Source organism: Chrysochloris asiatica, unplaced genomic scaffold (genome assembly GCF_000296735.1).
Source record: "Chrysochloris asiatica unplaced genomic scaffold, ChrAsi1.0 scaffold00168, whole genome shotgun sequence".
NCBI classification, from domain to species: domain Eukaryota; kingdom Metazoa; phylum Chordata; class Mammalia; order Afrosoricida; family Chrysochloridae; genus Chrysochloris; species Chrysochloris asiatica.
In genome coordinates this window covers 3,308,098-3,332,308 of record NW_006408686.1, presented here as the reverse complement: position 1 = coordinate 3,332,308, position 24,211 = coordinate 3,308,098, and the positions used below count along the sequence as shown (strand labels likewise).

Below are 24,211 nucleotides of genomic sequence, written 5' to 3'. Positions count from 1 at the left end.
ATTGTCCTGAGTGATTGTTTCGAGACTTGAAGCCAGTGCAAGGGCAGGCGGTCAGAGGAACAGTGGGCTGGGGGATTTTCTAGCACCTAGAAGGACGACAATCCTTCCCTCCCTAAGGGGAAGCGGATGAGTGATGATTGTGACATGGTCAGGGCTGGATGTGAGTTGGGTAGAGGCCAGGCGAGGAGGAAGGAGGGCAGGAGGCCTAGACCTTGGAAGGCTGAGAACTTTGAGGCAGTGAAGGCTCTCGTAACTGGGTCCTAATTCACTCTGGAGTCACAGTGGGGCAGCGGGAAGCTAGAGATGTGTATAGTCCAGGAGAAGAGCACAGGACCAAAGCTGGGACAGAGGTCTTGAGGGTGCCCCGACCTGCTGACTGACTGCATGTGAGAAGGAACCTGAGGCCCAGCCCACAATATGCTTGCATAGTGTGAATTTACAAACAAGGTAGATATGGGAAGGTGCTGGGCAGGCGACGACGGTAGGATCGGTTCGGTCACGGGCAGCATAGATGGCCCAGGCTGCTGTGAGCACATTGGAGAACCCTGGGGCCCCACAGGATGGTCCCTGGACATCTTTTGCTCTGTGTTAGAAACAGTTCTCCCTTCTTCCTTCCTAAGTGAAGTTCAGTGAAGAGCCTGCCCCCTGCTTCTCTGCAGGCCCCTGCCACCAGGCCTGCCTGGCACCATGTGGAACACACAGCAGTTCCCTCAGCTCGTGGCCATCTGGCCACTGCCCTTCCCAGAGTTCCTACAGTATCCCCGGGAGATAGACCAGCTGCCTGTTAAGAAGGTAAGGCCATGACAGTTTAGGAATCTAGCTCTTCCACTCCCAATCTGATCCCTCACTGCCCTGTGTCCCCTTGGGCCCATGCAGAGGCAGGCAGCTTGAGCTTTGGGACAGACAACCCTTTGTTTAAGTCGTAACTGCCACTTACCTCTGTGGCTCTGAGCTCTCTGGTCCATTTTTTTCACTTGTCCAGAGGACAGTCCCTCCCTCAGAAGCTCGTGACTTAGCCTAGCTCTATGGGGCAGGTGTCTCCCAGGCTCCAGTAGGTTCTCAGCCTGAGAGCTGAGTTTGCAAAGCAGTAACCAGGGCTGCAGCAAAGGCCTCGTGCTGCTCGTCCTGCTCCCTTGTCTTCGAGGCACCTGTCACCTCAAATGAAACAGGTTACCAATGAGGAAGCAGGTTTTCATGCCAATAATTTATTGAACGGAGGTCTGTACACAGGCAAACCTTACAGTGGAAACGAAGACAGGAGCTCTCCCTACTCCCCTGGCCCTCCAGGGTGGGGAGAGGAGGGAGGACACCCTAGGGGCAGAAGACAGGAGGGGAGACACAGCTGGGAGAGGGGGCCAGGTTGGATGGTGCGAATCAATGTTTTCTTTAAGAAAAAAATTATAACAATCTATTTACACCTGGGGGCCAGGGCAGGGCAGGGGAGAGGCAGGAACTGGTCTGGTTCTATTTACAAGGGACATAGGAGAGGGGGGGTTGGAGGAGGTGGAGACCTGGGGGACAAGGGAGGGGGCCGAGAGGGTAGGAGGTCCTCATGCCCCCAACCCCGTCCTTCCTTCCTTCTCTTCCCTCCCCACAACCAGTTAAAATCCTCTTAAAAAGCCCACCCCAGGGGTGAAGCTGGTGAGGGAGGGACTGGAGGTGGAGACAGGGGCTCATTTATCTCTGCCCCCTAGTCTAGGGGTCCAGCCAGGGCAGGAACAGGGTGGCTGCTGGGCCCTCAGGAAGAGTTAGTGAGGGTGGCCGTGGCATCAGTCGGCTGCCGGTCTGAGCCCAGCCTGGGCTCCCCTAAAGCTGAGGGAGGGAAGGGGAAGACAGTTAACCACTGGTTTTCATGCCTACCAAGAATAGGAATTCAGTGTGAGATGGTACATTGAAAAGGTCAAGCTATCACTTCAGGCCCAGGGTTGCAAACCTCAGGGCCAAAGGGCTGGGCTGGGAACTGAATGACACCAGAGAGCCAGTCCCCAGAGAGAGGGTGGGATACCCCAACTGTGCTGGTCACCCTGACTTCCCTCCCCAAGAGAAACAGGCAATCTAGACTTTTCAAGGAAATGGCCCCAATTTCTAAGCATGTGGACAAAAATCCAACTGTCTGTCTGTGCAGGCCAGACATCTTCATTGGATACACCAGTCTGCATCAAAGACACACCCGAAGGCGTGTGTATAGACGGAGAGTACGCACATCTGCATGAAACATGGGACACACTATCCAAATCGAAACACATGGAACACTGACCAAGACCACCCCCACAGGCCCGCAGCAGGTGGCTTTCAGCTTACCTTGTGAGGACGGGGTGAGGGTGGCCGAGCCCGCGGGGGACCTCAAATGAGGTGGGATGAGAATGGTGTTGAGAGATGGTTGGATGGAGAGTTCTAGAGACAGGGATGACATGCCTAGTCAGGGTGGTGTCTGAGCAAGATATCTGGAAACCCAGTTAAGGTTAGGGGGCACCCAATGGGGACCAGTTGTTTGTGAACATTCTTAACCACACAGCTCTTCAAAGGAGCGGAGCTTATAGCAGGCTCAGTTCTCCCAAGATGGGGGGGGGGGCATCTCCCCTGAGCCCTTCCTCACACCCCACCCTCAGCTTCCCATTCCTGACTTCACCACCGTACTCTTCTCCACAATCCATGGAACCCAGGCTGTGCCCTCACCGCCAGGACTGAAATTGAAGAGTGGGGGGAGTGGGCGGTTGTTGGGGAGTTGGGTTCCGGGACATCGAAGTTCATCAAAGAAGCTGTGGGCGCAGGCTTCCAGTGGGGAGAGCCTCGAGGACGGGGTGTACTCCAGCAGGCTGGAGCAGAGCGCAATGGCCTCGGGTGGTGTTCGAGATTTGAACACCTGGAGAAGGAACACATAAGGTCACGAGGGCTGAGAAGAGGCCTCGGCGTGCCTGTTGCCACACTTGCAAATGTGACAGCCTGGCTCCCACAAACCCACTTTCAAATGAGGAAGCTAAGGCAGCACCACTGAAGAGAGGTCCGTTTGTATTCCGTGAGCAGAGTTTTCATTACTCTATCATGCGGACCCAGCTATCAGCCTTTGTTTCCTCAAAATGAGAGTCCTGAGTTTAACTTGTAGGATCTCAAGAACTTTACAATCCATCTGAGTTCCTAACCCACTACTCCTTGTTCAAATCCTCCCAAGCCACAATTCTGTCACCAGGTCCCCAGACAACCCTTAGTCCCACCTTTGTCCAGGGGTGGGCTTTAATCTGGGGAAACTTGAACTCTGTGTAGTTGGGGTTCATCTCGCGAATCTGTTCCCGGGTTGGTGTTCCCAGCACCTATAGAGACAGGAAGGTCAGAGACAAGGCCCCTACTCCTCAGCCCTGCCCACTGTGCACCACGCCAGGTCACACCCTCACCTTGATGATCTCCACCAGCTGGTCTACCCCACTGTCCCCAGGAAAGATGGGCTGGCCCAGGAGGAGTTCAGCCAGGACACAGCCTGCTGACCACACATCTGAAAGGGAATGGCGGAGGGTCAGAACCAGGCTGGGTACTCTCCCCCCTCCTCATTTATTTCCCATGGCCAACCCAAGGTGTCAGGAGTCCATTAGCTCAGCTCAGAGAGGAAGTGCCTAGCGGAGTTCACACACAGCTTGGAAAAGACAGGCCTGGGCTGTGAGGCTGTGAACCCCACATGCCCCTCTTCGCTGCACCCTTATCTCCTGTCTCAGGGGTCCTAGCACTGGCTCTAACCACAACAGATGGACTAAACTGGGCCCACGCTGGCCACCAGGTCGGGAATAGCTACCTGTGGACTTTGAGCCCTAACTCCAAGACTGCCTTTCTCACCTCCTAGACACTGCTGCCTGCAGGACAATCCCCAGTCCCGCTTCCTCACACTCCCAAATCCTTTCACCCCCCAGCCCCTCATGCTGCACAGAGATGGCAGCAGGCCCTGTGAGCAGTCATGAGGACGCTGGTGGTAGAGCTTCCCTCTCCCAATTTTCCCCAAGGTCACTGCCAGCCCCTCCCAGCTGGCTGAGAGGGGTGAACCACCAGGAGGCCCCAGAGCCAGTCAGGTCAGCTTGCCACTCCAGCCCTGCCAAGCCCCAGCCGTGTGACACCCCAGCAAGCAGCCTTACATGTCCCAGCATCAGCCTCATAAGTTTGTGGGGCCTAACTAAAACCACAGGTGCTCTGCTCCCATCTCCAAGCCAGCATATGGCACCCAGAAAGTCCAACCACCCGCAAATCTAACCGATGGACGAGGTGTAATCAGTGGCTCCAAAGATGAGCTCCGGGGCCCGGTAGTAGCGAGAACAAATATAGGAGACATTGGGTTCCCCTCGGACCAACTGCTTTGCACTGTGAGAAGAGAAAGGCAAAAGTAAACACGGGCAAGGGTTGGGGTCCCCCCACCTTGCCCCTTGAGTCACCCAGCATGCCCACCTGCCAAAGTCACAGAGCTTGAGGACGGCGGTGTCAGGGTCCACCAGCAGGTTCTGGGGTTTGATGTCACGGTGGCACACCCCCTGGGAGTGGATATAGGCCAAGCTCCGGAAGAGCTGGTACATGTACACCTGGGCAGGGGACAGCAGAGCTCCAGCATGGCTCTCCCCACATCGCGTGCCTACACCTGACTGTCCCCCTTCTCTCCCCCACACCCTCCAGAGAAGCCTTGGTTCTCACACCTAGTGGGCAGCAGATTCCCGTGGAGGGAGGGCTGGAGAAAGTGCTGACTGCTGGGCCCCACCCCCAGGGATTCTGACTCAGCAGATCCAGGGCAGGGCCTGAGAGTGTGCAGTGGCAACAAGTTCCCGGGAAGTGGATGCTGATGCGGGTCCCAGGCCAGTTTGGGACCTACTGCTAGAGCCACACGTGTCAGAAGCCGGATGAATTAGTCAGGCCTTATTATAAAGCAAACTGGTAAGACAGCACTCGAGTACCCTAACCAAAAGCCCAGCCTAAAGGAAGCACTCAGTCAAAACCACCCACCACCCAGCCCCTCTCCAGCTCCATTTTCCTGCCACTCTTCTTCCTCCCCCAGAAAACAGGGAAATGTGTGTTTTGACCAGTCAGTGCTGTATCCCTCAAGGACTAGGATGGGGCCAAACCCAGAAACATTCCCAGCTGCTTCCCCAGTTCCTTCCCCTGCGTTTCCTCCACACACCTGGTCTCCTTATGGAAACCCTACTTGATCCGCCTCATCCCTTAACCAGGCCCAGGCGGAGCTCAAAGCCACCTGGGTTGCCCTCTTTGCTTCCCTCCAATATGGAGGTCACTAGTCAGTTTCTGCTTTTCTACCCCACCAAATGGCGTGAGTTGAGGGTCAAGTGTGCCCCTGGAATTGCTCAGCACTGGCCAGGATGCAGGCAGCCCCAGAGCTTAGTCACTAACCGCACCAATTCCCCTCCTGGGCGAAGTTCAACAGCAACCAGTAGAGCCCCTATCAGCTCACCCAATGAAGAGCAGCTGGAACCCACCCACCTCCTCCCCACGCAGCTCATCAGAGCCATGGGTCCATTCATACATTCATTTATTCATCCATTGAAAACCACCTAGGGACCCAGGAAACAAGTGTACACTTGAGGAATGAAGATGTATTCCTGGCACTGTGGACATGAACCTTTCTCCAACCCTAACTTCCTTGCCATGCCCATCTGCCTGCCAAGGCTTCCAAAGCCTGGACACTGGCCTCAATGTCTTGGTCAGCATTCTTGATACCCCACCAACCACTGGGCTCCAGTATGGACCGAGCAGCTTTCAAGCAGCCTTGCAACCTCCTTGGACTTCTAGGCAGCCCACCTTCCTGGGCTGAGCCACCCTGACCCTTCCCTTGAGTTAGGCATGCTTCACTTCTTGAGGAGGGGACCACATGTACAAGGTGAAAGTGAGGACCACAGGCCTACAGACACAGAGAAGAAGGCAAGAGGGTCTGGAGCCCCAGGATTTCTGGGCCTGCATCTCAGAACCTGCCCGCCCACCCACCTTGACGTAGATGATAGGGATGATCAACTTGGCCTTGGTGAAATGGCGGGCCACACGGTACACCGTCTCGGGCACATATTCCAGCACCAGATTTAGGTAAAGCTCATCTTTCTGCAGAGAGCAAAGGAAAGAAGAGAGGCATCTTGAGAGGAAAGTGAGGAAGGGGGAAGGGAAGGCTGGCAGGGCACAGTCAGGGCAAAGGCAGGCGGGATAATGGGTGGAGTCAGGGAGAGCATCCAGCCCCAGGTCCCACCTTCTCTCCACTGGAGTAGAAAAAGTATCTCAGCCTCACAATGTTGCAGTGATCCAGCTTCCGCATAATCTGCAGCTCTCGGTTCTTGAGGGCAAAGGAAAATGCCTCAGAGTACAGCCCACTCTTCTCCCGCCTCCCCTCCCCACTGCTGTTCCCTCTCTGCCAGTTCTAAGGCCCCTCGGGGGCATCCCCAAGCTCCTCACCCCCACTGCTCATTCCCTTCACACACAAACTGGAGACCTGGGAGCCAAACCCAGAATGTAGATGGGTTTTCTTTGGCCACGTTTTTAAAATGTCAATTTATGGTTGACGACTCAAAAATCAAGACGTCCACATACATATTCAGATTTCCAGTTTCTCTTGAAAATTCAGATCTGGCCACATGGCACAAGTGACAGATATGAGAAGCAGCCATTCAGTTCATTCATTCCTGTCCCCGTAACCCCCTATGGCTTCCATTAGAAGCATCTGGAAGCATCCTTGAACCCTCATTTGGATCCCAGACCCCAGAATTCCAATCTTCACCTCTCCAAAAAGGATGCAGGTCTCAGTCTCCTCCCAGGAGGCCAATCTCAACAGTCTCTCCATTTCTCTGTTCCTCTCTGCAGGTCTCAAAACACTCTGCCTCCAGACTCCCTCTCACTTCAGGGACTCGACTCTAATCAAATTCTGATTGGCTCCCTGCCCTAAGGACCCAGGACCTGACTGTGTCCCCCTCCCAGGCTGCAACATGTCAGTTTTTCAAACCCCAGTTCTGCCTCTCCTTCCTTCTCCTCCATCTTCTAGTTCCATGCATCTTCACCAGCTCCTAGGACACCTTTAAATGAATGGGGGAAGGGCTTCCTTCAAAGGGAACAAAGGAGGCCTGGTGGCACAGTGCCTTAAGTGTTGGGTTGCTAACCTCAAGGTCAGTGGTTCAGACCTACCAGTGCCTATAAGTCAAAATCGACTTAATGGTAGTTAAGTTTGGGTTTTTTGTTAGCTTTGGTGAATCTAGAGCACACTCTTCAAGTGTCTGAGGCAGAGCCGGCCTCCACTGTCCTGCTGCTTTCTCTCTCCTCTGGGAAGAAGTGTGACTAGAGGTTACGGTGCAGGGCCTGGGAATCAGGGCCCATGCCAGTCTTGACTTAGGCAATTACTACATGGCCTAGAGCAATTCACTTATCTGAGTGTCTTAGTTTCTGCTTACTTAGAATGGGAATAACAACAGTTACCAACCTTCAGCAAATCAATATGTAACTTAGCTGAGAGCTTGCCTATAAAGCAGGTGTTACACAGAAGAAATGAGCCCTGCAGGGTTTTTCTTAGAGGACTTCTGGTATAGTGCTGTGGGACCAGCACTGGACTGCGAACCACAAGGTCGCATGTTCAAACTTACCAGTTGCTTCTCAGAAACCCTATACAGGATTACTACAAATGGAAACTAACTTGACGGCACCTGATGTCATCTTTAGAGAAGCCGACTAGCAGACCTGTCTTTCTGAGGCGCTGCTGGGTGGATTCAACCACAACCCTGTCTGTTGGTCGGCCGGCAGCCCAGTATACAAATCCTCTGCACCTCTGCACACTGCATACTCAACAAACGTGTCCCATCTCCCAGGAACCCCCACCCCCAATTCTTTTCTTTATCCCTTTCTCCTCTGGGCCAGGATCAGACCCCTCTGAAACCCCAGGGCTCTCTCTCCTATGCCCACTCCTCAAATCCTCCTCCCCACTTCCCACGCCCAGGTACCTTGAACCTCTTGTCCTGGAGAACCTTCTTGATGGCCACCAGTTCCCCAGTCTCAGCCAGCCGTGCCTGGTACACGACCCCAAAAGAGCCATTACCAATCACTTTGATGTCTGTGTAAGCCACTTCCTGCGAGCGCTCTGGACCCTGGCCTAGGGTGGCTACCACTGTGGTCACTTTCCCGCTGTCACCTGAAGGACAAAGGGGATGCATGATCCACTTGGTCACCCCATTCTAGAGCTGTGGGGAGGAGGAGGCCTCTTGGTTCCTTCCCTCTCCTGAAGAAAAGGTGGACACTAGAACCATCCCAGTAATCTGTCCCTTTTTCCCTTTGTGAAATCCTAAATCCTCCCTCCTTCCATGGGGGGGTGGGGTGGGTATTGACACCTAACCACCTAACCTCTTTGCCATGCAAAAGTCAGTAACCAGTCATTCCTACTTCTAAAAAGCAACAAATGGCTGGTCCCTCAGTTGAATTTGTCCACTCTGGGTTTACTGACCTCTCTCTCCTGTTTGGGGTAAAGTTCTTCCGCTTAAGGGGAACAGTAAGGCTCTGTAGGATAAGTACTGGACTGCAAACCAAACCACAAGGTCAGCAGTTCGAGCCCACCAGCTGTTCCACAGTAGAAAGATGAAACTTTCTGCTCCCACAAAGATTTAGAGCCTCAGAAACTCTATACAGGGTCACTATGAGGTGAAACTGAGTTGACGAGCCTGAACAACCAACACCATCCCATGGTATTCCTACTTTGGGTAAGCACTAACTTTTAGTTGCTCATAGCTTGGGTCCTAGTGATCTCTTAAGCCCTACCTGGCAGAGCTGGTCACTTCACCACTGGTTCTTGATGACATATATGAGTGACCCCTCTCGATAGGAGGGGCAGTGCCCTGACGCTCACTTTTGAAGGAGTTACGCCTTTATCCATATACTTTTGGCTTGCAAAAAGTACTAACCTGACTGGGTGGTCCAGAGCCCCAAGTTCCCCCCTAACAGATAAGCACCAAACGGTGAGAACAGCAAACTGAAATCTCTGGACTCAAGGTTGGCTCAGCCTCAGTTCTTTAGCAAAAAGTTCCCTTTCCTGATGCTCATGTTCTGAAGAGAGCACCATACTTTGGAGCCACTCTTGGGGAACAGAGATGCTCCCCTCCTTTTTTTTTTTTTGGAGAATTGCTAACTCCAATTCACTTGAGGCCCCAGTAACATCTGATTCTCTTTTGGAGGGAGATGATCTGACATGACTTTTTTCTTATCCAACACCACCATGCCCCAGAATAACGAAGAGAACTATGACATAAGCTCCATATTCTAAGGACTGTGAGGAACCAAAAGCTCACCAATCTATGTTCTTTAACAGTTAACTATGGATTTGAAGGGAATGGGGATGATCATTCCCTGGTTTAGGGGACTGGTGACACCTGTTCCTATTTCTAAAGAGCAATCCCAATCATTTCCACCATCGAGGGTACAGTTGTATGATTCTGGGCTAGTGACGATGCCAAACCTGGAGTTTTAAAAGGGAAGATGACCTGGTTATCAGGATTAGAAAACCCTAGCCCTGTTTTTTAGGGGTACAGAACCCCCAAATCCCTGTCTCTAAATGATATTGAATCTAACTCCCCATTCTGAGGTAAAGCAAATTCAGATGTCCCTTTTTGGGGGATGGCAACCTTACCCTTGTTTTCGTAGAAGACAATGACCTTTTAGACCCTCATTTGCAAGCGGCATTGACCCCTGATCCTTTTCCCTATAGGAATGTCACAACCCTGTTTTTTTAAGACTCAAGAACCCAAAACATTGGTCGTGTTAAAACAGAGAGTGCGGCCCGTTTCTTTGAGGGTTAGTAATTCTAATCCTGAACTCCAAAGTGATGGTGACCCTAAAATCGATTTCTCTGGGAGGGGGAAAGCTCAAACCCCAGTTTTGAGCGACACAGTGACCTCAGGGTACAGGAAGGAACCTGATGAGTACTGAAAGGACCACCTCCCACAGACTCCGCCAGTACTCACGGCCCAGCTTCACTCCGGGCGGCGGGAAGCTGGTGCCCGCGCCGGGGCCGCCGCTGCTTCCTCCGCCGCTGCCGCTGGGGCCACCCCCGGAGCTCGAGGTCCCCACGCCCCCACCCATGGCCCCGACCGATGCCTTCCCGCCGCTGCTGCCGCCCGGACCGGAGGCCGAGCCCCCCGGGCCGCCACCACCGCCTCCGCCTCCGCCTCCCGGCTCCGCGAACGAGCTGGTCCGCGCCCGGCCCGAGCCCCCAGGGCCGGCTCCCGAAGGCGCGCCGCCGCTCATGGCGCCGAGCGCAGGCCCAGGCCACGGGGCTCGGGCTGCCCGGGCTGTCCCCTCTGCTACTGCTGCCGCCGCCTCCTCAGGGCTCCGGCCTCCTCCAGGCCGCGCCGCTCGGGCTCCGGCCCAGCGCCCGCCTCGGGGCACGTCGGGAGATGCAGTCCGCCTGCCTTGCGCGTTGCTGTCACCGCCCTCAGCCCGCGGGCCGTACCGAGGGCCGCGTAGTACGTCGGGAAATGGAGTTCACGAAGGCCTCAAAGTTGACAGCTGGGATAACGGATCGCGCTGCACGTTGGGAAATAAAAGTCCTGGGTAATTCATTGATCGACTACAGACGGTGGAACCTGAAGCGTTTTGTGAAATATAATCAGAGCCCCACACTCATTACCCTATGCCAATGGTAAATCGAAAGGTACCTCAGAAACACAGTCGCAGCTATTGCGTCAGTGAACCGTGTAAATTAGTAGGCCTGATGCATGCCGGGAAGTGGAGTCCAGTAGCGCACTTATTACAGATGGTGTACTGGCGCCAGGAGCATACCGGGAAAGGAGTCGTCGCCACGCCCTCTCCGCATTGCGGATGTAATGCAGTTCCCAAAGCATGCCGGGAAATGGAGTCCTGTGTGCTTCCTCAGCCCCAATGGAAACTGCAATCCGGAGATAGGCTAGGAAATGGAGTAGGAACGCCCACCTCTTCCCTGTACGCTGAGCCGCAGTTCCTATCGGGAAATGTAGTCGACACCAAGACTTTAACGCAGTTTACACGAGGCGTGGTGACTTCTGGGAATTGAAGTTCAAGGTAGCCTTCCCATTGACTGGCGGGAGGGGGGAAAAGGGGAGGAGAACGAAGCATGCTGGGGAATAGTCCTGGCCTGATTGTGAGACTGCAGCGGCTTGCCGGGAAATGGAGTCCGATGGTTACCACTGTGGGCGTGTGTTGGAATGGTGACAGGCGGCTGAGCCCCAGAGATAATGAAATGTGTTTCAGCGCCTCCTTCCCAGTTCCCCAAGACCCAAGAAAGTGCTAAAGTCGATTGGGGGTCGATTGGAGGACTTTGGAAAATGGACTCCAAGCACTCAAGTTCTAGGTAGAAAAAAAAAGTTATCCCCGCCCTGCAAAGGAGTTCGGAAACAAAAGTCTCTCAAAACCCTACAGTCTCCAGGTAAGGTGTAGCTTTTTCTAATATGGGTCACACCAAGAAGCTGAGCCGAGAATGTTAAAAGAGATGGGGCCCTGCTGGCAGCATCTTCTAATAAAACTCTTTTTTCTCTCTTAAAAAAAAAAAAAAAGGGAATATGGGCGATTGGCGTAGCATAGTTCACAAAAGGAGCCCTGGTGTGGCGCTGTAGGATAAGCACTAACCTACTAACTGAAAGGTTCAGCGGTTCAAACCCACTAGTCACTCACTTAACAACGACTTAACAACAACAAGGTGCCCTTATTGGTCTGTTTCCTGAGGAAAGAAAAGTGATAAAAATAGAAGATGCTTGAAGTCCAGCACACTAATGGACCACGGGAACCAACGTCAGTCTCCACAACCTTGAGACTAGAAGATCTAGATGGTGCCTGGCTACCATTACCAACTGCTCTGAAGAGGGCAGTCACATTAGAAGGCCCTGGATAGAGTGAGAGAAAATGTGGAACAAAGCTCAAAATGGTCTCACTTCAGTCTGGAACTGAACTCGCCTGGTGGCTCAATTTTCAGACAAGCAATAGACAGGTAATAGGTGAGACAACAACCTTAGGGAAGTACACACATCATAGAAAGATCAATCATTTGCAATTGAAAGGGCAGCATTTACCTATGGACAAAATTCAGAAGGGCTGGGAAAGGAAGACTAGAATCAAAAATCAGTGGAAGGAAGTAGGATAAGTAATGTTAAATTGAGGGAATTGCAATCAAGATGAAATTGAATGTATCATTTGTTGACTGTAACACTGATGATCTCTAAATCTTCACTCAATTCACAATAAAAACTTTTTTTAAAAAAAGATGGGAATAGAATTTGTTTTAAGTCTCCTACTCAACTCTTTGCATCTTCCCACTTGCTAAAAGGTCAGAGAGAAGCCAGCTGCAAGGAATAGCCTGGGGCTTTGTGTCTTTTGAATTACCCCATTTAACAATTTGGTGTCCTGGTATGGGTTAATGCGCTGGACTGCAAGGTTGGTTTGAACCTCAAGGTCGGTGGTTCAAGCTCACTAGCCACTCCTTGGAAACCCTATACAGCGTCGCTTTGAGTCAAAATCCACTCAATGGCTTTTAACAATTTAACAATTAAATGGGAAGGAGAGTAGGCCTAGAGGACGCTGCTGGATGGATGGGTGGAGGGGGTGTATCCCAACTACACCACTTGGAATCAAGTGAAAGCGCCCTTGGCCCCTCCCACCTCGTGGAATGGTGGGAAGTGAAGTGTCTGGACTTCATTCTGATCCAAGCCTGCGTTCATATTAACAGTAAATTTTTTTTCTGAAGCCTAAAGAAAATCTCATACACTCGATGTTCACTGTAATTCCCAGAGGACACAGCTCCTCCTTGAGGCGAGATTGACTTCAGCGCTAAAACCTTTTCAAACTACATTATCCAGAAGGCAAAACCCTGACACGTTCCGTTTCTCTCAAGGCATGCGACTGCATCACGCACAGCTAGCTAAATGAGTTTCTAGGATTTGTAGTTTCTCGGACAAGCGGTACGTACTGCCCCCTGACGGCAGCTGGGAGTCGAAAAGTAAAACTCTGAGCTGAGCCCCAAGACCTGGAAAACACGAGGAACCAGGGACTCCATGAAGGCCGGCAGAGCAGAACAAGGGATCAGCGGTTAAATTAACAGCCAGAACTTACGCTGTGGGCTCCGCGTGGGCAACCGCTACTGAGCGAATTGGAGTTTTTGGAAGTCTGAAGGAATTAGGATATTTGTAGGGTCTGAGACCGTTTGGAGACAGGTGTGGGGCTAGGTTGTGTCTCGGAGGGTGCTGAGTGTATCAGGAAGGTTTGAGGGGAGTGCAGAGGAGAAAGGGTCTTTGATAGGCTATAGGCACCTGAGAGCAATTACTGGGGACAAGTAGAGAAATTTGAGGGAACTGTAAAAGATCTTTGATGTGAAACCACTGGTTATTGAGGCATCTCTGGGATGGTTGTGAAGCAGCAGAAGTATCGGCTGTTTGGAGGTGCTGGGGACTACAAGTGTTAAAAGGATCTCTGATGTGATAAATATGTACCGATCATGAAAGATCCATTAAGAACCTTCTGCTAGGAGTCCTGGTGTTGCGCTGTGGGTTAATGAGCCAGACTGCAAAGCCATTTGAACTGCAAGGTCGGCGGTTCAAGCTCACCAGCTGCTCCTTGGAAACCCTATACAGGGTCGCTATGGGTCGGAAACAACTCGACGGCAGGAGCTTAGCATTTCAAGCCTGTGGATAGATCCAAGATTCAGGGTACTGCTGAAGTAGTCAAGGCCACATGTCATCGGACATCCCCTTACCAGAGTCTGGGACAAGCAGGTGGACCATGATCTGACAGAGCTGGAAACTTTTGAATCCATGTCAGATTTGGTTAGCAGTATTTTAAAGGCACTCTTTAGGGGATAAGGGTCCTACCCCTTCCACCAGTAACATCTCCCTTTCTCTACCACACTACCACCAATAACTCCTCAGTGGCATCTGTGTTGCTAGGAGACATGCCTCAGCCCAACTTCCAGAAATAACCTAGTGCAGGCTCCCAGCAGCCCCCACCCCAGGGAATGACTTACATCACCCAGGAGAGGGAGCAGTTGCCCGCAGGCCACCATAAGAGCCTTGGTTTCTCGCCAGTAACTCCATCCCTCCATCCTCTTCACTGCCAACCATTATCTAGGACCACCCACCCTGGGCTGGCATGAGATGAGGTTTAAGGAGAGTGGGTAGAAGTTGCCCAATGTTCCAACCCCCTTGGGCTTGCACAGAATGGGGTTTCAAACTGAAGGCAACCCAATAGGCTCTAAGCCCCAAATCCCAAGACCTTGGGGAAGCCCCTTGCTTTCTCTGGGTCCTATGGACCTCACCTGCACTGAAGGGTTTGTTACTAAGGGAACTTGCTGCCTGGATTCTCTATTTTACTCCTGATCCTACAGAGCTCGCTCATCTTGGTTTCTAGATCCTGTGATCAGCCTCAGTTCCTATTGTGATCCAGTCATCTTGGCTTCAAGGAAAATACAAAGGACTTGTTGAAAGAACACAGGGCTTTTGAAGATCTACTTTTGCTTTAAAAATCCCGGCTCTGCTTCCTACAGCCTCTTGGTCTTGGGCAAGTCATTTCACTGAGCTGGTTACCCAGACCTTGGTCAATGTTGGAGACAACAGAGCGCCTCACTAAGTGCTGGGGCCAAAGTAACCACAGTGGTTACAGAGCCTGTCTCTTCCCAACTTGCTAGCTGGGAGTGTTTCCCAGGGTTTGACCTAAAGATCACCAGGTACCCTGGAGGTCTACATTTCAAGACATTTCAGAACTTGTCTCCAAGGATTCCTAGATTAGTTCAGAAGTATCCTAGGGAGTGAGATGTGAGTAGGATGCACAAGTGCCTCTGGCCCTCACTAGTTAAGTATCATAGTGTTGGTTCCAACTCATAGTGACCCTGCATAGGGTTTCCAAGGTGAGCTTGAACGGCTGCCCTTGCAGTTCAAAGCAACATTACAGTACAGAGCATTAGCCCACAGCACCACACCAGGACTCTTGTGAAGAGCAGAAAGCCTCATCTTTTTCCCAAGCAGCTGGTGGGCTCAAACTGCAAACCTTGTGATTCACAGTCCAGTGTTTACTATGTGGAACCACTGAACTCCAGTGTGTCCTTCACTAGAGGCCTGGGGATACGAGGACTCAGAGCCAGCGAGGAAAGACTTTTGAGGCGACCAGAAGAGCAAGAGCAACAGAGGTAGCCATGAGTCTAAAGCACTTGCAGGACAGGCAAAGGACCCAAACCCATGGGAGAAAACAACAAAGAGAGCCCAGACCTGAAGTCACTGGCCCCCAAGGGGTTACATGTTCCTGAGGCAAAGAGGTCACTTTCAAGGCCTAGATTTGACCCATTCAGACTAGGTTAGGCCCTGTGATGACAAGACTCAGTACCCAGAACAGATAACTGAATCAAAAGTTCCAAAGTTTTATTGTTTGAATACATTTTCCAGCATCCCCTTCCAACCGCCCACTCCCTCCCTATCACCCCCTCCCATTCCCAATACAGAATAAGGCTTGACCACAACCCCCCACCCCAACCCAGGGGCCCCAGCTGGGAGGCAGAGGGGGTTTCCAGTTTGGTTTCAGGGTACCCCCTTTCTACCCACCCCCACCCACCTGCCCAGGGGCCAGTCCTAAGAGCAGCAGGAGGTGAAGGGGCTGGACCCGTGCTGGGGTGGGGAGCTGGGGTGGGGAGCAGGAGAGGAATAGCAGGCACTTGAAGAAATTTGTGGCCCATGGGTGGCACCCCTCACCTACCTCCATCCCCTCCCTTCCCCCCAACGGAATTTTTGGTTCATCATAAAACTGTCCCTCCCTCCCCTGTTGCGACCTTAGCGGGTATGACAAACCCAGGCACTCATGGCCCCTGAAGGGGCAGGGAAGACAGGGACCAGCTGGGGACAAAGTGGAGTGGAGAGGCAGGGGACCACGAGACACGGCTTGACTTCCTACTCGATTGTAATAAAAAAAAGTTGCTGGGTATTGAGGCAGAAGCCCCAGTTCAAATAAAAATTCCCAGAACGGAGGTGGCCTCCCCCCCTTACCTCCCTCACCTCTCCCTCCCTCCTCCCGCCCACCACTACCCCAGAGTATCAGGAGACAGCCCTGGGCACCCACCCACCCCCACCATTTAAAAAAAAAGTTTTATACAAAATGTGGGCAGGGGAGCGATAGGAGGCAGGGAAGGGACTTGAGCTGCCCTCACCTCCAGGGCACTGGGGGGCAGGGGGGGCGGTTAAGGCAGCAAAAGCATTGGGGTGGAGGAACACAGTCCACAGCCCTCAGGAATCACGGGGTTCCAGCGAGAGCTGGGCCGTGGCGTGCTGGAGATCAGAGCTCACCCGTCTTGGGGTGAGGGGTCCCCCAGCCTCCCCAGGCCCCTCCCCACGCACCTTCTTGTCCTCACCCTCATCCTCCAGGCCACCAGTGGTGCCCCCACCCCCCTCCAGGCGACAGTCCTCACTCCAACGCCGCTTAAAGCGCAGCTTGAGGGGCATGCATTGGGCTGCCCCAGGTGCCTCGCCGGGCTCCGGCTTGGGGGGTGCAGGCGGGGCTCGGGGGGTCTTGAACACCTCGCCATCTTCCTCATCCTCATCGCTGATATCAGTCACCTCCACCTCCTCGGACTCGCCTTCTGAGATGGGCTCCACCTTGATCTGTGGCGGTGGCGGTGGTGGTACCAAGGCCCCTGCCCCCTCACCCAATCGGCCTGGACCAACGGCACTCTTGTCAGCACCTGCTAGAGCCTTCTCCCCAGCTGCCCGCTGGCGGCGTCCTAGTGGGGGCGGCTGGAGCTTAAACTTGAATGGGGAGGAAGAGGAAGAAGAGGAGGACGAAGCCGAGGAGGGGACCGGTGGGGTCTCAGGGGCCAGGGGAGGCAGTGGGCACTTGTCAGGACGCTGGGGCTGAGGTACCACCAGCCCAGGATAGTGCAGAAAGGCGCGGGGGCTGAGGTGATAGTTGTAGACACTTTGGGTGTGGGCCTGTAGGTACCGTTTCATGTCCTCGGGGCTGAAGGAGAAATGGGAACCTCCCCCTGAGCCACTGGGACCCCCGCCACCACCGGGGTACATAGGGCTCAGAGTGGGTGAGGGTGTGTAGGCCAGGTGGGTGGGCGTCATGGGCAGAGCCGGTGAGAGCTGAGGGGGTAGCAGGGAGCCAGGTCCAGCTAGGGGTGACACAGGGAAGGGACTGAGGGGCTCTGGACCACCCCGGGGCCGGGGATAGACACGAAAGACACCAGGGTCATGGGGCAGGCGGGCCAGCGGGGGGCCACGGAAGGCACCCAGTTCTGGTGGGCCAGGCGGTCGGGCCCGGGGATCCTCTCCCAGGGGCTCCTCCAACTCTGAGGTGCCATCACTACAGTCGCTGACCGAGCCCCGGCCCAGTCGGCGGGCTACCACAGCCGAGAAGAGGGAGGATGAGGATGAAGAGCAGGCAGGTGGGGAGCGAGGATCCTCAGTGGGGGACAGCACCTCAGAGGGCGTGGAGGGGGGGAAGCGGAAGTGGCTGCCACCCGATGGCACTGGTGGGGCGCTCTGGGGTACCGCACCCCCTGGCAAGAGAGAAGTTCCGTGTCAGAGCCTTTGGCCAGACTGGATGAACGAATAAACCCTCTCCTTCCTCCAAGGCCATAGCCCCAGCCCTATACTCACCAGCCAACCCCACATCAATGAAAGGGTAATTAACCAGCACCAGTTTGTTGAAGTTGAACTTGTAGGTGAATCGTTTCCCCTTGGTCTTGTGCAGAATGCGTTTGTTGTAGTAATACCTGTGGGTACAGAAAACATAGGGTTGGTATAGGCAAAGGATTCAAAAAGGGGAGCCCATGATACAACAGCTACATGAGAAAAATCAAGTTTCTAGGGGATGGGGACCCTGTCTCCCCACTCAGGTCTGGGCCAGGCAAAAGGATATACCCATGGATTCTATCAAGACACCCCTGGATTACAAATGCTGAGACAATTTAGAACTTGCGCAAAGCCCCACAGCTAAAACTTGCAGTACCACGAGTCAAACCCAAAGCCCCTTCCCATGAATCAGGCTCCCCAACACTACATCAGCTGGAGACTGTCCTCCAGAGTCCCCTCCTCACCGCAGGGCCCGGCTCAGCTTGTCATAATTCATCTGGGGTTTGCACTTGCGGACGCCCCAGAGCCGAGCCACCTCATCGGGGTCCTTGATGACAAATTCGCCGTAGTCCCCCTGCCAGGCGATGACACCCTGATACTCCTCCTTCCGTAGCAGCTCCAGGATAAAGTGCCACAGCTGGATCTGCCGGGAGCCCGGGGAAGACTCCGGCTTGTAGGCCCAGTCCGGGAAGGCAAACCCTGGGGACAGAGACAGGGGAGTGGCCCCAGGTCAGGACGCAAAGTCCAGCCTCTGGGTCCTACCAACCTCAGTGTCCACCTCCTACTGCACCCTCAATGTGGGGAAATCTGTCTTCTAGGGATCAAATCAAGATCTGGGTAAGAGGGAGACAGTGTCAGTCTGTCTATGTGAGGGGGGCTAGATGGGAGCTGGGGGGAGGGGAGGCTGGAGCCTGCTCCGGCGACACCGGGAGAAACAGGAAACCGGCGGCGGCGGGTCCCCGGGGCCAGTGCCAGGGGTCCAGGCACCAAGCCAGGCTGGCGGGTAGGGCTGCCAGTGGGGGAGGGGCAGGAAGGGGCGGCTAAAAGACACACGTGGCCAGGCGGATTGGGGCACAGCTCCCCCCCCCAAAACCCACCACACTACCATTAAGAGCCAGTCATCCCCACCCTCTCCCAGGTCCTCTAGTCCCCTCCTAAGAACATATACTGTCTCCTCCCCCTAGACCTGACAAGAGCCCCTACCCCTTCCACGCGACCCAAGAGGAATTTTTTTTTTTTTTTCCTTAAAAGGACCAGGAGGGGTGGGGTTGTTGGTTGACGATGAGGTCAGCGTTTGTACACACAGAGACTTCTGTCTTCCCTGGAGAGTGAAACCCAGACTGTCTGAAAGTTCCCCCCCAAGTCCTGGACCCCTCCATACTGCACTGCTCTCCCCAGACCCAGGCATCCGGGCCCAGCCTGCCTGCAGGTCCCCCACCTCCCACCCCGCCCTTGACATTGAACAGGCCTAGCTGGAGCCCTCTTCCCCCAGCTGCCTGCTCATCTTCTGCTTTTCCCTTGCCCACCTGCCTGCCCGCCCCCCAGCATTAACCTTGGCTAGAGGTTGGTGGTGGGCTGGCTGGTCCCTAGAGAGGGTGGGCAGCCTGGGGTGGGGGTGGGGGGGGCTGCGGTTGTTGTCATTTCCCAAACCCCCGGGTAATCAGGGGCCATCAATAATTCAGCACTAGGCAGCCGGTAATGGAGGGGTGGGAGGAGGGAAGGAGAGGAAGGGAGGGAGGCAGGGCAGGGGCCCTGGTGCCACTAGAGAGAGAAGGCCAAGGTGGACAGATAAAGATGAGCCTGGGTCCCATGTCTCTGGTCATACTGCAGGTCAATCGCCAGCCCTTGGCCTCCATTCAAGCAAGTAACAACCAGGCCTCAGGCAATACTGAGCTTGCCCAAAGCCTCCACCCCTGTCTGGAATCCAGGTAGATCCTTCCCCTTGGGATCACAGGGGAACAGCGGTTCCTGTTCCCACAGGGACCAACCCCTCCAAACCCATCCCTTACTAGAATGTAGGCCCAGACCCCTGGGCCAGGAAAGGCTAATCCCAACTCCATTCACAAATCCCAGCACCCCTCAGGGGTCCAGCTGATCAGAGCCAGGTTTCTGCCCCAGCAGCCCCTGCTCCCTTCAGAAGACCCTGACAACCCCTTTCAAGAACCCTTGCATCCCTTCCACCTTGGGAATCCAGGTGCCCAACCTGAAAACACCCTGTTTAAAAAAGCCCAGACCCCAGGGACTCCCTTGGCCCAGAGACCCTTAGAAACCAAGAAGCCCACACTACCAATTTCAGACACCTCCCAGCCCCCTCCCCAAAAGCTCCCGGTCCTTCTCAGGGCTCCATGCTCCTCCTCACTTATACCCCAACTGGGCTTCCAGGGTCAATAGGGTGGGCAGAAGCCCTGAAGACATCAGTCTGGGGGTGGGGGGAAGATGTACTGACTTCTACCCTCCCCCCAAAATTAAAGCCACCCTTCCCAGCCCACCCGCCCCAGCCTCCGTGTCCCGGTAACCAGGCAACGTGTGTGCAGCGACAGTCCTGGGAGCGGGGGAGCAGGAGGCTAAAAATAAACTTTGCAGAAGAGAGGGAGTGAGAGAGACTACATGCAACACAAAGGGAACTCGGAAAGGAGGTGGGGGGGCTCTGGAAAGGCCTCAAACCGCATTCCAGGAGCTGTCCCAGGCCCCCATGTGAACTCTGCTAGGCTCCTGGAGCAACCCCACAGGGTCAAGACCCTGGCTCCTTCTCCTGGCGGGGACCCTCCCCACTCCCAAGACCCACCCCAACACCAGCTTTCCTCATCGGACAGAGCACACACGAGGGCCTGTTCCTGGCTTTGGTGGAGAGAATGGGGGGGGGGGTGACGTCAGGGTGTCTCAATGAAGCTCTGTTCCCCAGGCCTTGGAGCCAGGAGCCAGGCACGGGCTAGGGGAGCATGTGTGCTAGGGAGCATGTGTGCGTGTGTTGTATGGGTCCACGTGCTATAGCAGGAAAACATGGCCTACACCAAAAAAGCGTCGGGGTGCTGGACCTCTGGAACATGGAGACACAGGGAGACCGGAGGAGAGCAGCCAACAGAGGGGTCCAGGAAATTGGGCAACAGGATATACAAGTGACAACAGCAGACACACAAGAAAAGTCAGGATGGTTGAGTCCCAAAAGACACACCTGGGTACCACAGAGGTGGGACAGGGATTCTCCCAGACTGGAAACCTAGGGAGCAGAACTTCTGGCACCCCCAACTTCCCGTGACTGCCTAAACTTTTTAGGGCGGCATGGGGGTCGGTCGGAAGGGAGGAGTGCTGGTAGAGGAAGAACACGCCAGCCTCCTGGGGGGGCCCCTACCACCTCCCCCACTCCAGACAGCCCTCGATGGCGCCAGAGCCGGGAAGAAAACAGGAAGTGGGAAACAGCCGCGGCAGAGGAGAGAGGGCCGGGATGGAGAGTCGGATGCAGGGGCGCGCAGCAGCCGGCCAGGCGGCCGACTGACCGGCGGACCCATAAGGAGACCACTCTATGCCGCCGCCCTCTTCCCTAGCCTGGGAGCCCACACAAGGCTCAGCCCCAAGACACGGTTGGGGGAGTGGCTCAGCCGGTCCCACCAGGCGAAGGCCTGTAGCGGGGAGGGAAAATGAGGCGGGGTTGTCTAGGCGCCGCGGTCCCTTCCTCAGGCAAGGGGAGGCTCCTGTTGCCCCCAGGGCCCAGCGGCCCAGGAGACTGAGGGATCCAGGGAAGAAATGGAACTCACGTGACTGACCCTACAGTACTCCGCACCCCTGCCCCACCTCCAGCCCCCTCCTCCGTCCGATTCCCCAGACGCCGGAGTTGGGCCCGGAGCCCTTTAAGAGCTGCCCCCACCCACCAAGCAGGGGGGTGGGTGGGCCGGTCGGGGCACACACCCGCACACGGGAGCCCTAGTCGCAGCCGCCGCCGGGGGAAGGAAACAAGTTTGAACAGCGGCGCCCGGCCCCCTTCCCCCTCCCCCGTTCCCGCCCCAGGCCGGATTCCGACAGGGTAGCCGGGCAGGGGGCGGCTGGGACCCCTCCCCCCCCCCCAGCGAGCTGTGGCGCAAAGTCCAGCCCGCGCGAGCCCAGGGGCGGAGGGGGAGGGGAGGGGGGAAAGTCCGAGTGGGAGGGGGGTTAATCCTGCTGCCCCCCGCCCGTCGACCGAGGGGGGAGGGGAACCTTGGCCCCTTAAGGAGGAGCAAGTTGGCGGGGAAGAGGGGGGCGGAGAGAAAAGACGGGCCGCCAAAGGAGTCGAGGTGGAAACGGGAGGGGAACTAGGGAGGGAGCCTCGGCGCCCCCCCTCCTTAACCCCGGGCCCCCGGAGGCGTGGGAGGAGGATACCCAGGTCTCCCCCGGAACCACCTTAAAGCCGCGCGTTCTAAGGTCGGAAACAAAAAGTTCCTTTTTCGAACGTTCGGGCTGCGCTTTGGAACTTTGCGACTTCGCGCGGGCGGGGGAGCGCGGAGCCGGCGGAGCTGGGCGGGGGATGGGCGGCGCAGCCCGGACCCCAAGTCCCAAGCTCCCCACTCACGCCCTAATGCTAAAAGCCATCCCATATCCCCCCAACCCGGTGCGGGACACGCGCTACCGTGAAGGTCATGGGCCAGACCGCGCAGCGAGGGACTGGGGATAGCGGGCCCCGTGAACGCCCCCCCCCACGATACAACACACGTCCCGGCCCCCAGACTGCAACGTGACAGAGTGGCGAGGAGGAGGGACCCCACCACCCCCGAGATCCCAGGAGTGAGGAAGAGCCCAGCTTGCAGGGTCCGGGCTGTGAGAGAGGTCTGGGATCCGCAGCACCCACACCACTCAGCTAGGAATTGGGGGTCCCAAGCAACACCCCCCTGTTGGCGCCGCGAGAAGCAACAGGTCTCGCGTGCCAGGGGTCCCCCGGAACAGCGGACCACTCGGGCTCCACCAGACACCTTTAGCGCCCCCCAAAGTTTCTCCGGCCGGTCTCCCGGGGCAACAAGTCTCCCCCACACGTGCTGCCCCCGTTCCTACCTGTGTCCGCCGGGGTCTTCATGCTGGGGGGCCCGGGGCGAAGCGCCCCGACTCCGGGCCGCGGCTCCGGGCACCCGCGCTGCCCCGTCCCGTCCCGCGCCCGTCGGGCCGCCCTCGCCGCCTCACCCGGCCTCGCCTCTCAGAGCCTCTCCCCTCCCCGCCACCGCCTCCCGGGTTAATATCGCACTCCGGGGCCGGGACGCCCACGCCCCCCGGCCGGCGACGTCACCGCCGCGTCGCCATGGCGACACTGCGCCCGCCCCCTCCCGCACACTCACACACACACGCACACACACTCTCTCTCTCTCGCAGGCAAGCAGCCACTGAGGACCGGCCGACTCTGGGCTTAAAGGAGCCGCGCGGCGGGGGAGGGAGGAAGGTGGAGGACAGAGGGTGGGATGGGGTCCTGGGGGTCATGACCCTTCTCCAAAGCTCCTAGTCTGCAGATAACTTAAGTCCTAGGAACTCGCGCCCTGCCGCCCCTCCTCCCATTATCCTACGCGGGATCTTGAGTTTCTTTTGGGGGCTCATAAGATACGGAGTGAGGATCTTCTAAGTGGGGTCAGAAACTTTTGTGGACATAGACCTTTCAAAACATAGCAGAATCTTCTCTGCAAGGGGGAGGGGTCACGACCTTGAAGGGTGATCAAGACCCTCCCAGCTTGGCCTCACTCTGGCCCCCAACCCTGAGCCTGAGTGAGGGCAGCTGTCCAGGGGTGGGGTGGAATGGGTGGGAAGCATTTTCCAGCATCGGAAATGGGGAGGCGGCTGTGTCCTTCATTCCTCTGGGGATGGGGTCTTGGCTTTCCAGATAGCCCCAGACCCAGCTGGGGAGGAAGTGATCAGAAAGAATGCATTCTGGAGCCCCCACCCCACCCCCCCATTTCAAGCTGCAGCTGTCCTGGGGAGGCGACGCCGGAGGTAACCTCCACCACTGGGGCTAGGGGTTCCGGAGGTTGTGCCAGGATGCGAGGGGGCGACCAAAGTCTGAACAAGTGTGCTCCCACGGGGCACTGGGGGGTCGCCAGGAGAGAGGAAAGCAGGGCTTAAGGATGAAGGCCAGCGCGTAGGAAACTGTTAAGTCGCTCTCCCATGGCTGGCCGGAGGGATGGACGGAGCCTCTGAGGCTCGGGGAAACAGGAAATCAGAGCACACAGATCAGAGGGAGGCAGAGAGCTGGCAGCAGCAGCGTAGAGGGCAAAGAGAAGTAATATTCACGGACTCAAGAGCCTCAAAAAAAAAAAAAGACTCTGAGGTACCAAAGACAGTAGTGGCGGGACAATGCTCTGAAAGACTAAAACCCAGAAGATGCGCAGGGAGAGCTAGATAAAAGACCAAGACTCACTATAGCCTCAGCAAGTCTCAGGCCTCCTCCTTGGAGACACCCCAAGGCCCCCAGGGAAGCATCACCCCCCTGGGAATTATGTAACCTTGCCTACCGACCGTGCCTCTCCCCCCACGGATATTGTAACCCTCTGGGAGCTGTGTAGTCCATCAATAATCATCATCATTATTACTGTAACAGCTCCCAAATTATGAGCCCTCATGATGTATCAGACACACTGGGCCAAGCACTGTCTAGGGGCATTTTATTTAATCCTCACAAATCCCAATTAGGGGAATTACTT

General features: G+C 55.6%; 2 protein-coding genes and 1 pseudogene across 3 annotated transcripts; 1 reads left to right on the top strand and 2 right to left on the bottom strand.

Moving 5' to 3' along the window:
• Nucleotides 1-1,738: 1,738 nt before the first annotated feature.
• Nucleotides 1,739-10,236, bottom strand: GSK3A (glycogen synthase kinase 3 alpha). The gene is made up of 11 exons (XM_006871373.1): nucleotides 9,954-10,236; nucleotides 7,947-8,134; nucleotides 6,215-6,298; nucleotides 5,962-6,072; nucleotides 4,423-4,553; nucleotides 4,232-4,338; nucleotides 3,390-3,487; nucleotides 3,213-3,308; nucleotides 2,677-2,863; nucleotides 2,302-2,394; nucleotides 1,739-1,812 (listed from the first exon to the last, which is right to left on the bottom strand). Exons 1-11 carry the CDS (start codon nucleotides 10,234-10,236, stop codon nucleotides 1,739-1,741), a joined length of 1,452 nt encoding a protein of 483 aa, XP_006871435.1.
• On the top strand, nucleotides 10,235-12,877 carry LOC102812717 (annotated as a pseudogene).
• Nucleotides 12,878-15,933: 3,056 nt separating this feature from the next.
• On the bottom strand, nucleotides 15,934-22,763 carry ERF (Ets2 repressor factor). 2 transcript variants are annotated; one of them, XM_006871372.1, is made up of 4 exons: nucleotides 22,144-22,227; nucleotides 18,032-18,266; nucleotides 17,592-17,707; nucleotides 15,934-17,491 (listed from the first exon to the last, which is right to left on the bottom strand). In XM_006871372.1, exons 2-4 carry the CDS (start codon nucleotides 18,061-18,063, stop codon nucleotides 16,218-16,220), a joined length of 1,422 nt encoding a protein of 473 aa, XP_006871434.1. In that variant the 5' UTR covers nucleotides 18,064-18,266; nucleotides 22,144-22,227; the 3' UTR covers nucleotides 15,934-16,217. The 2 variants fall into 2 exon arrangements, with proteins under 2 accessions (XP_006871434.1, XP_006871433.1); XM_006871371.1 differs by lacking the exon at nucleotides 22,144-22,227 and adding an exon at nucleotides 22,584-22,763 and having other exon boundaries at nucleotides 16,218-17,491.
• Nucleotides 22,764-24,211: the final 1,448 nt, after the last annotated feature.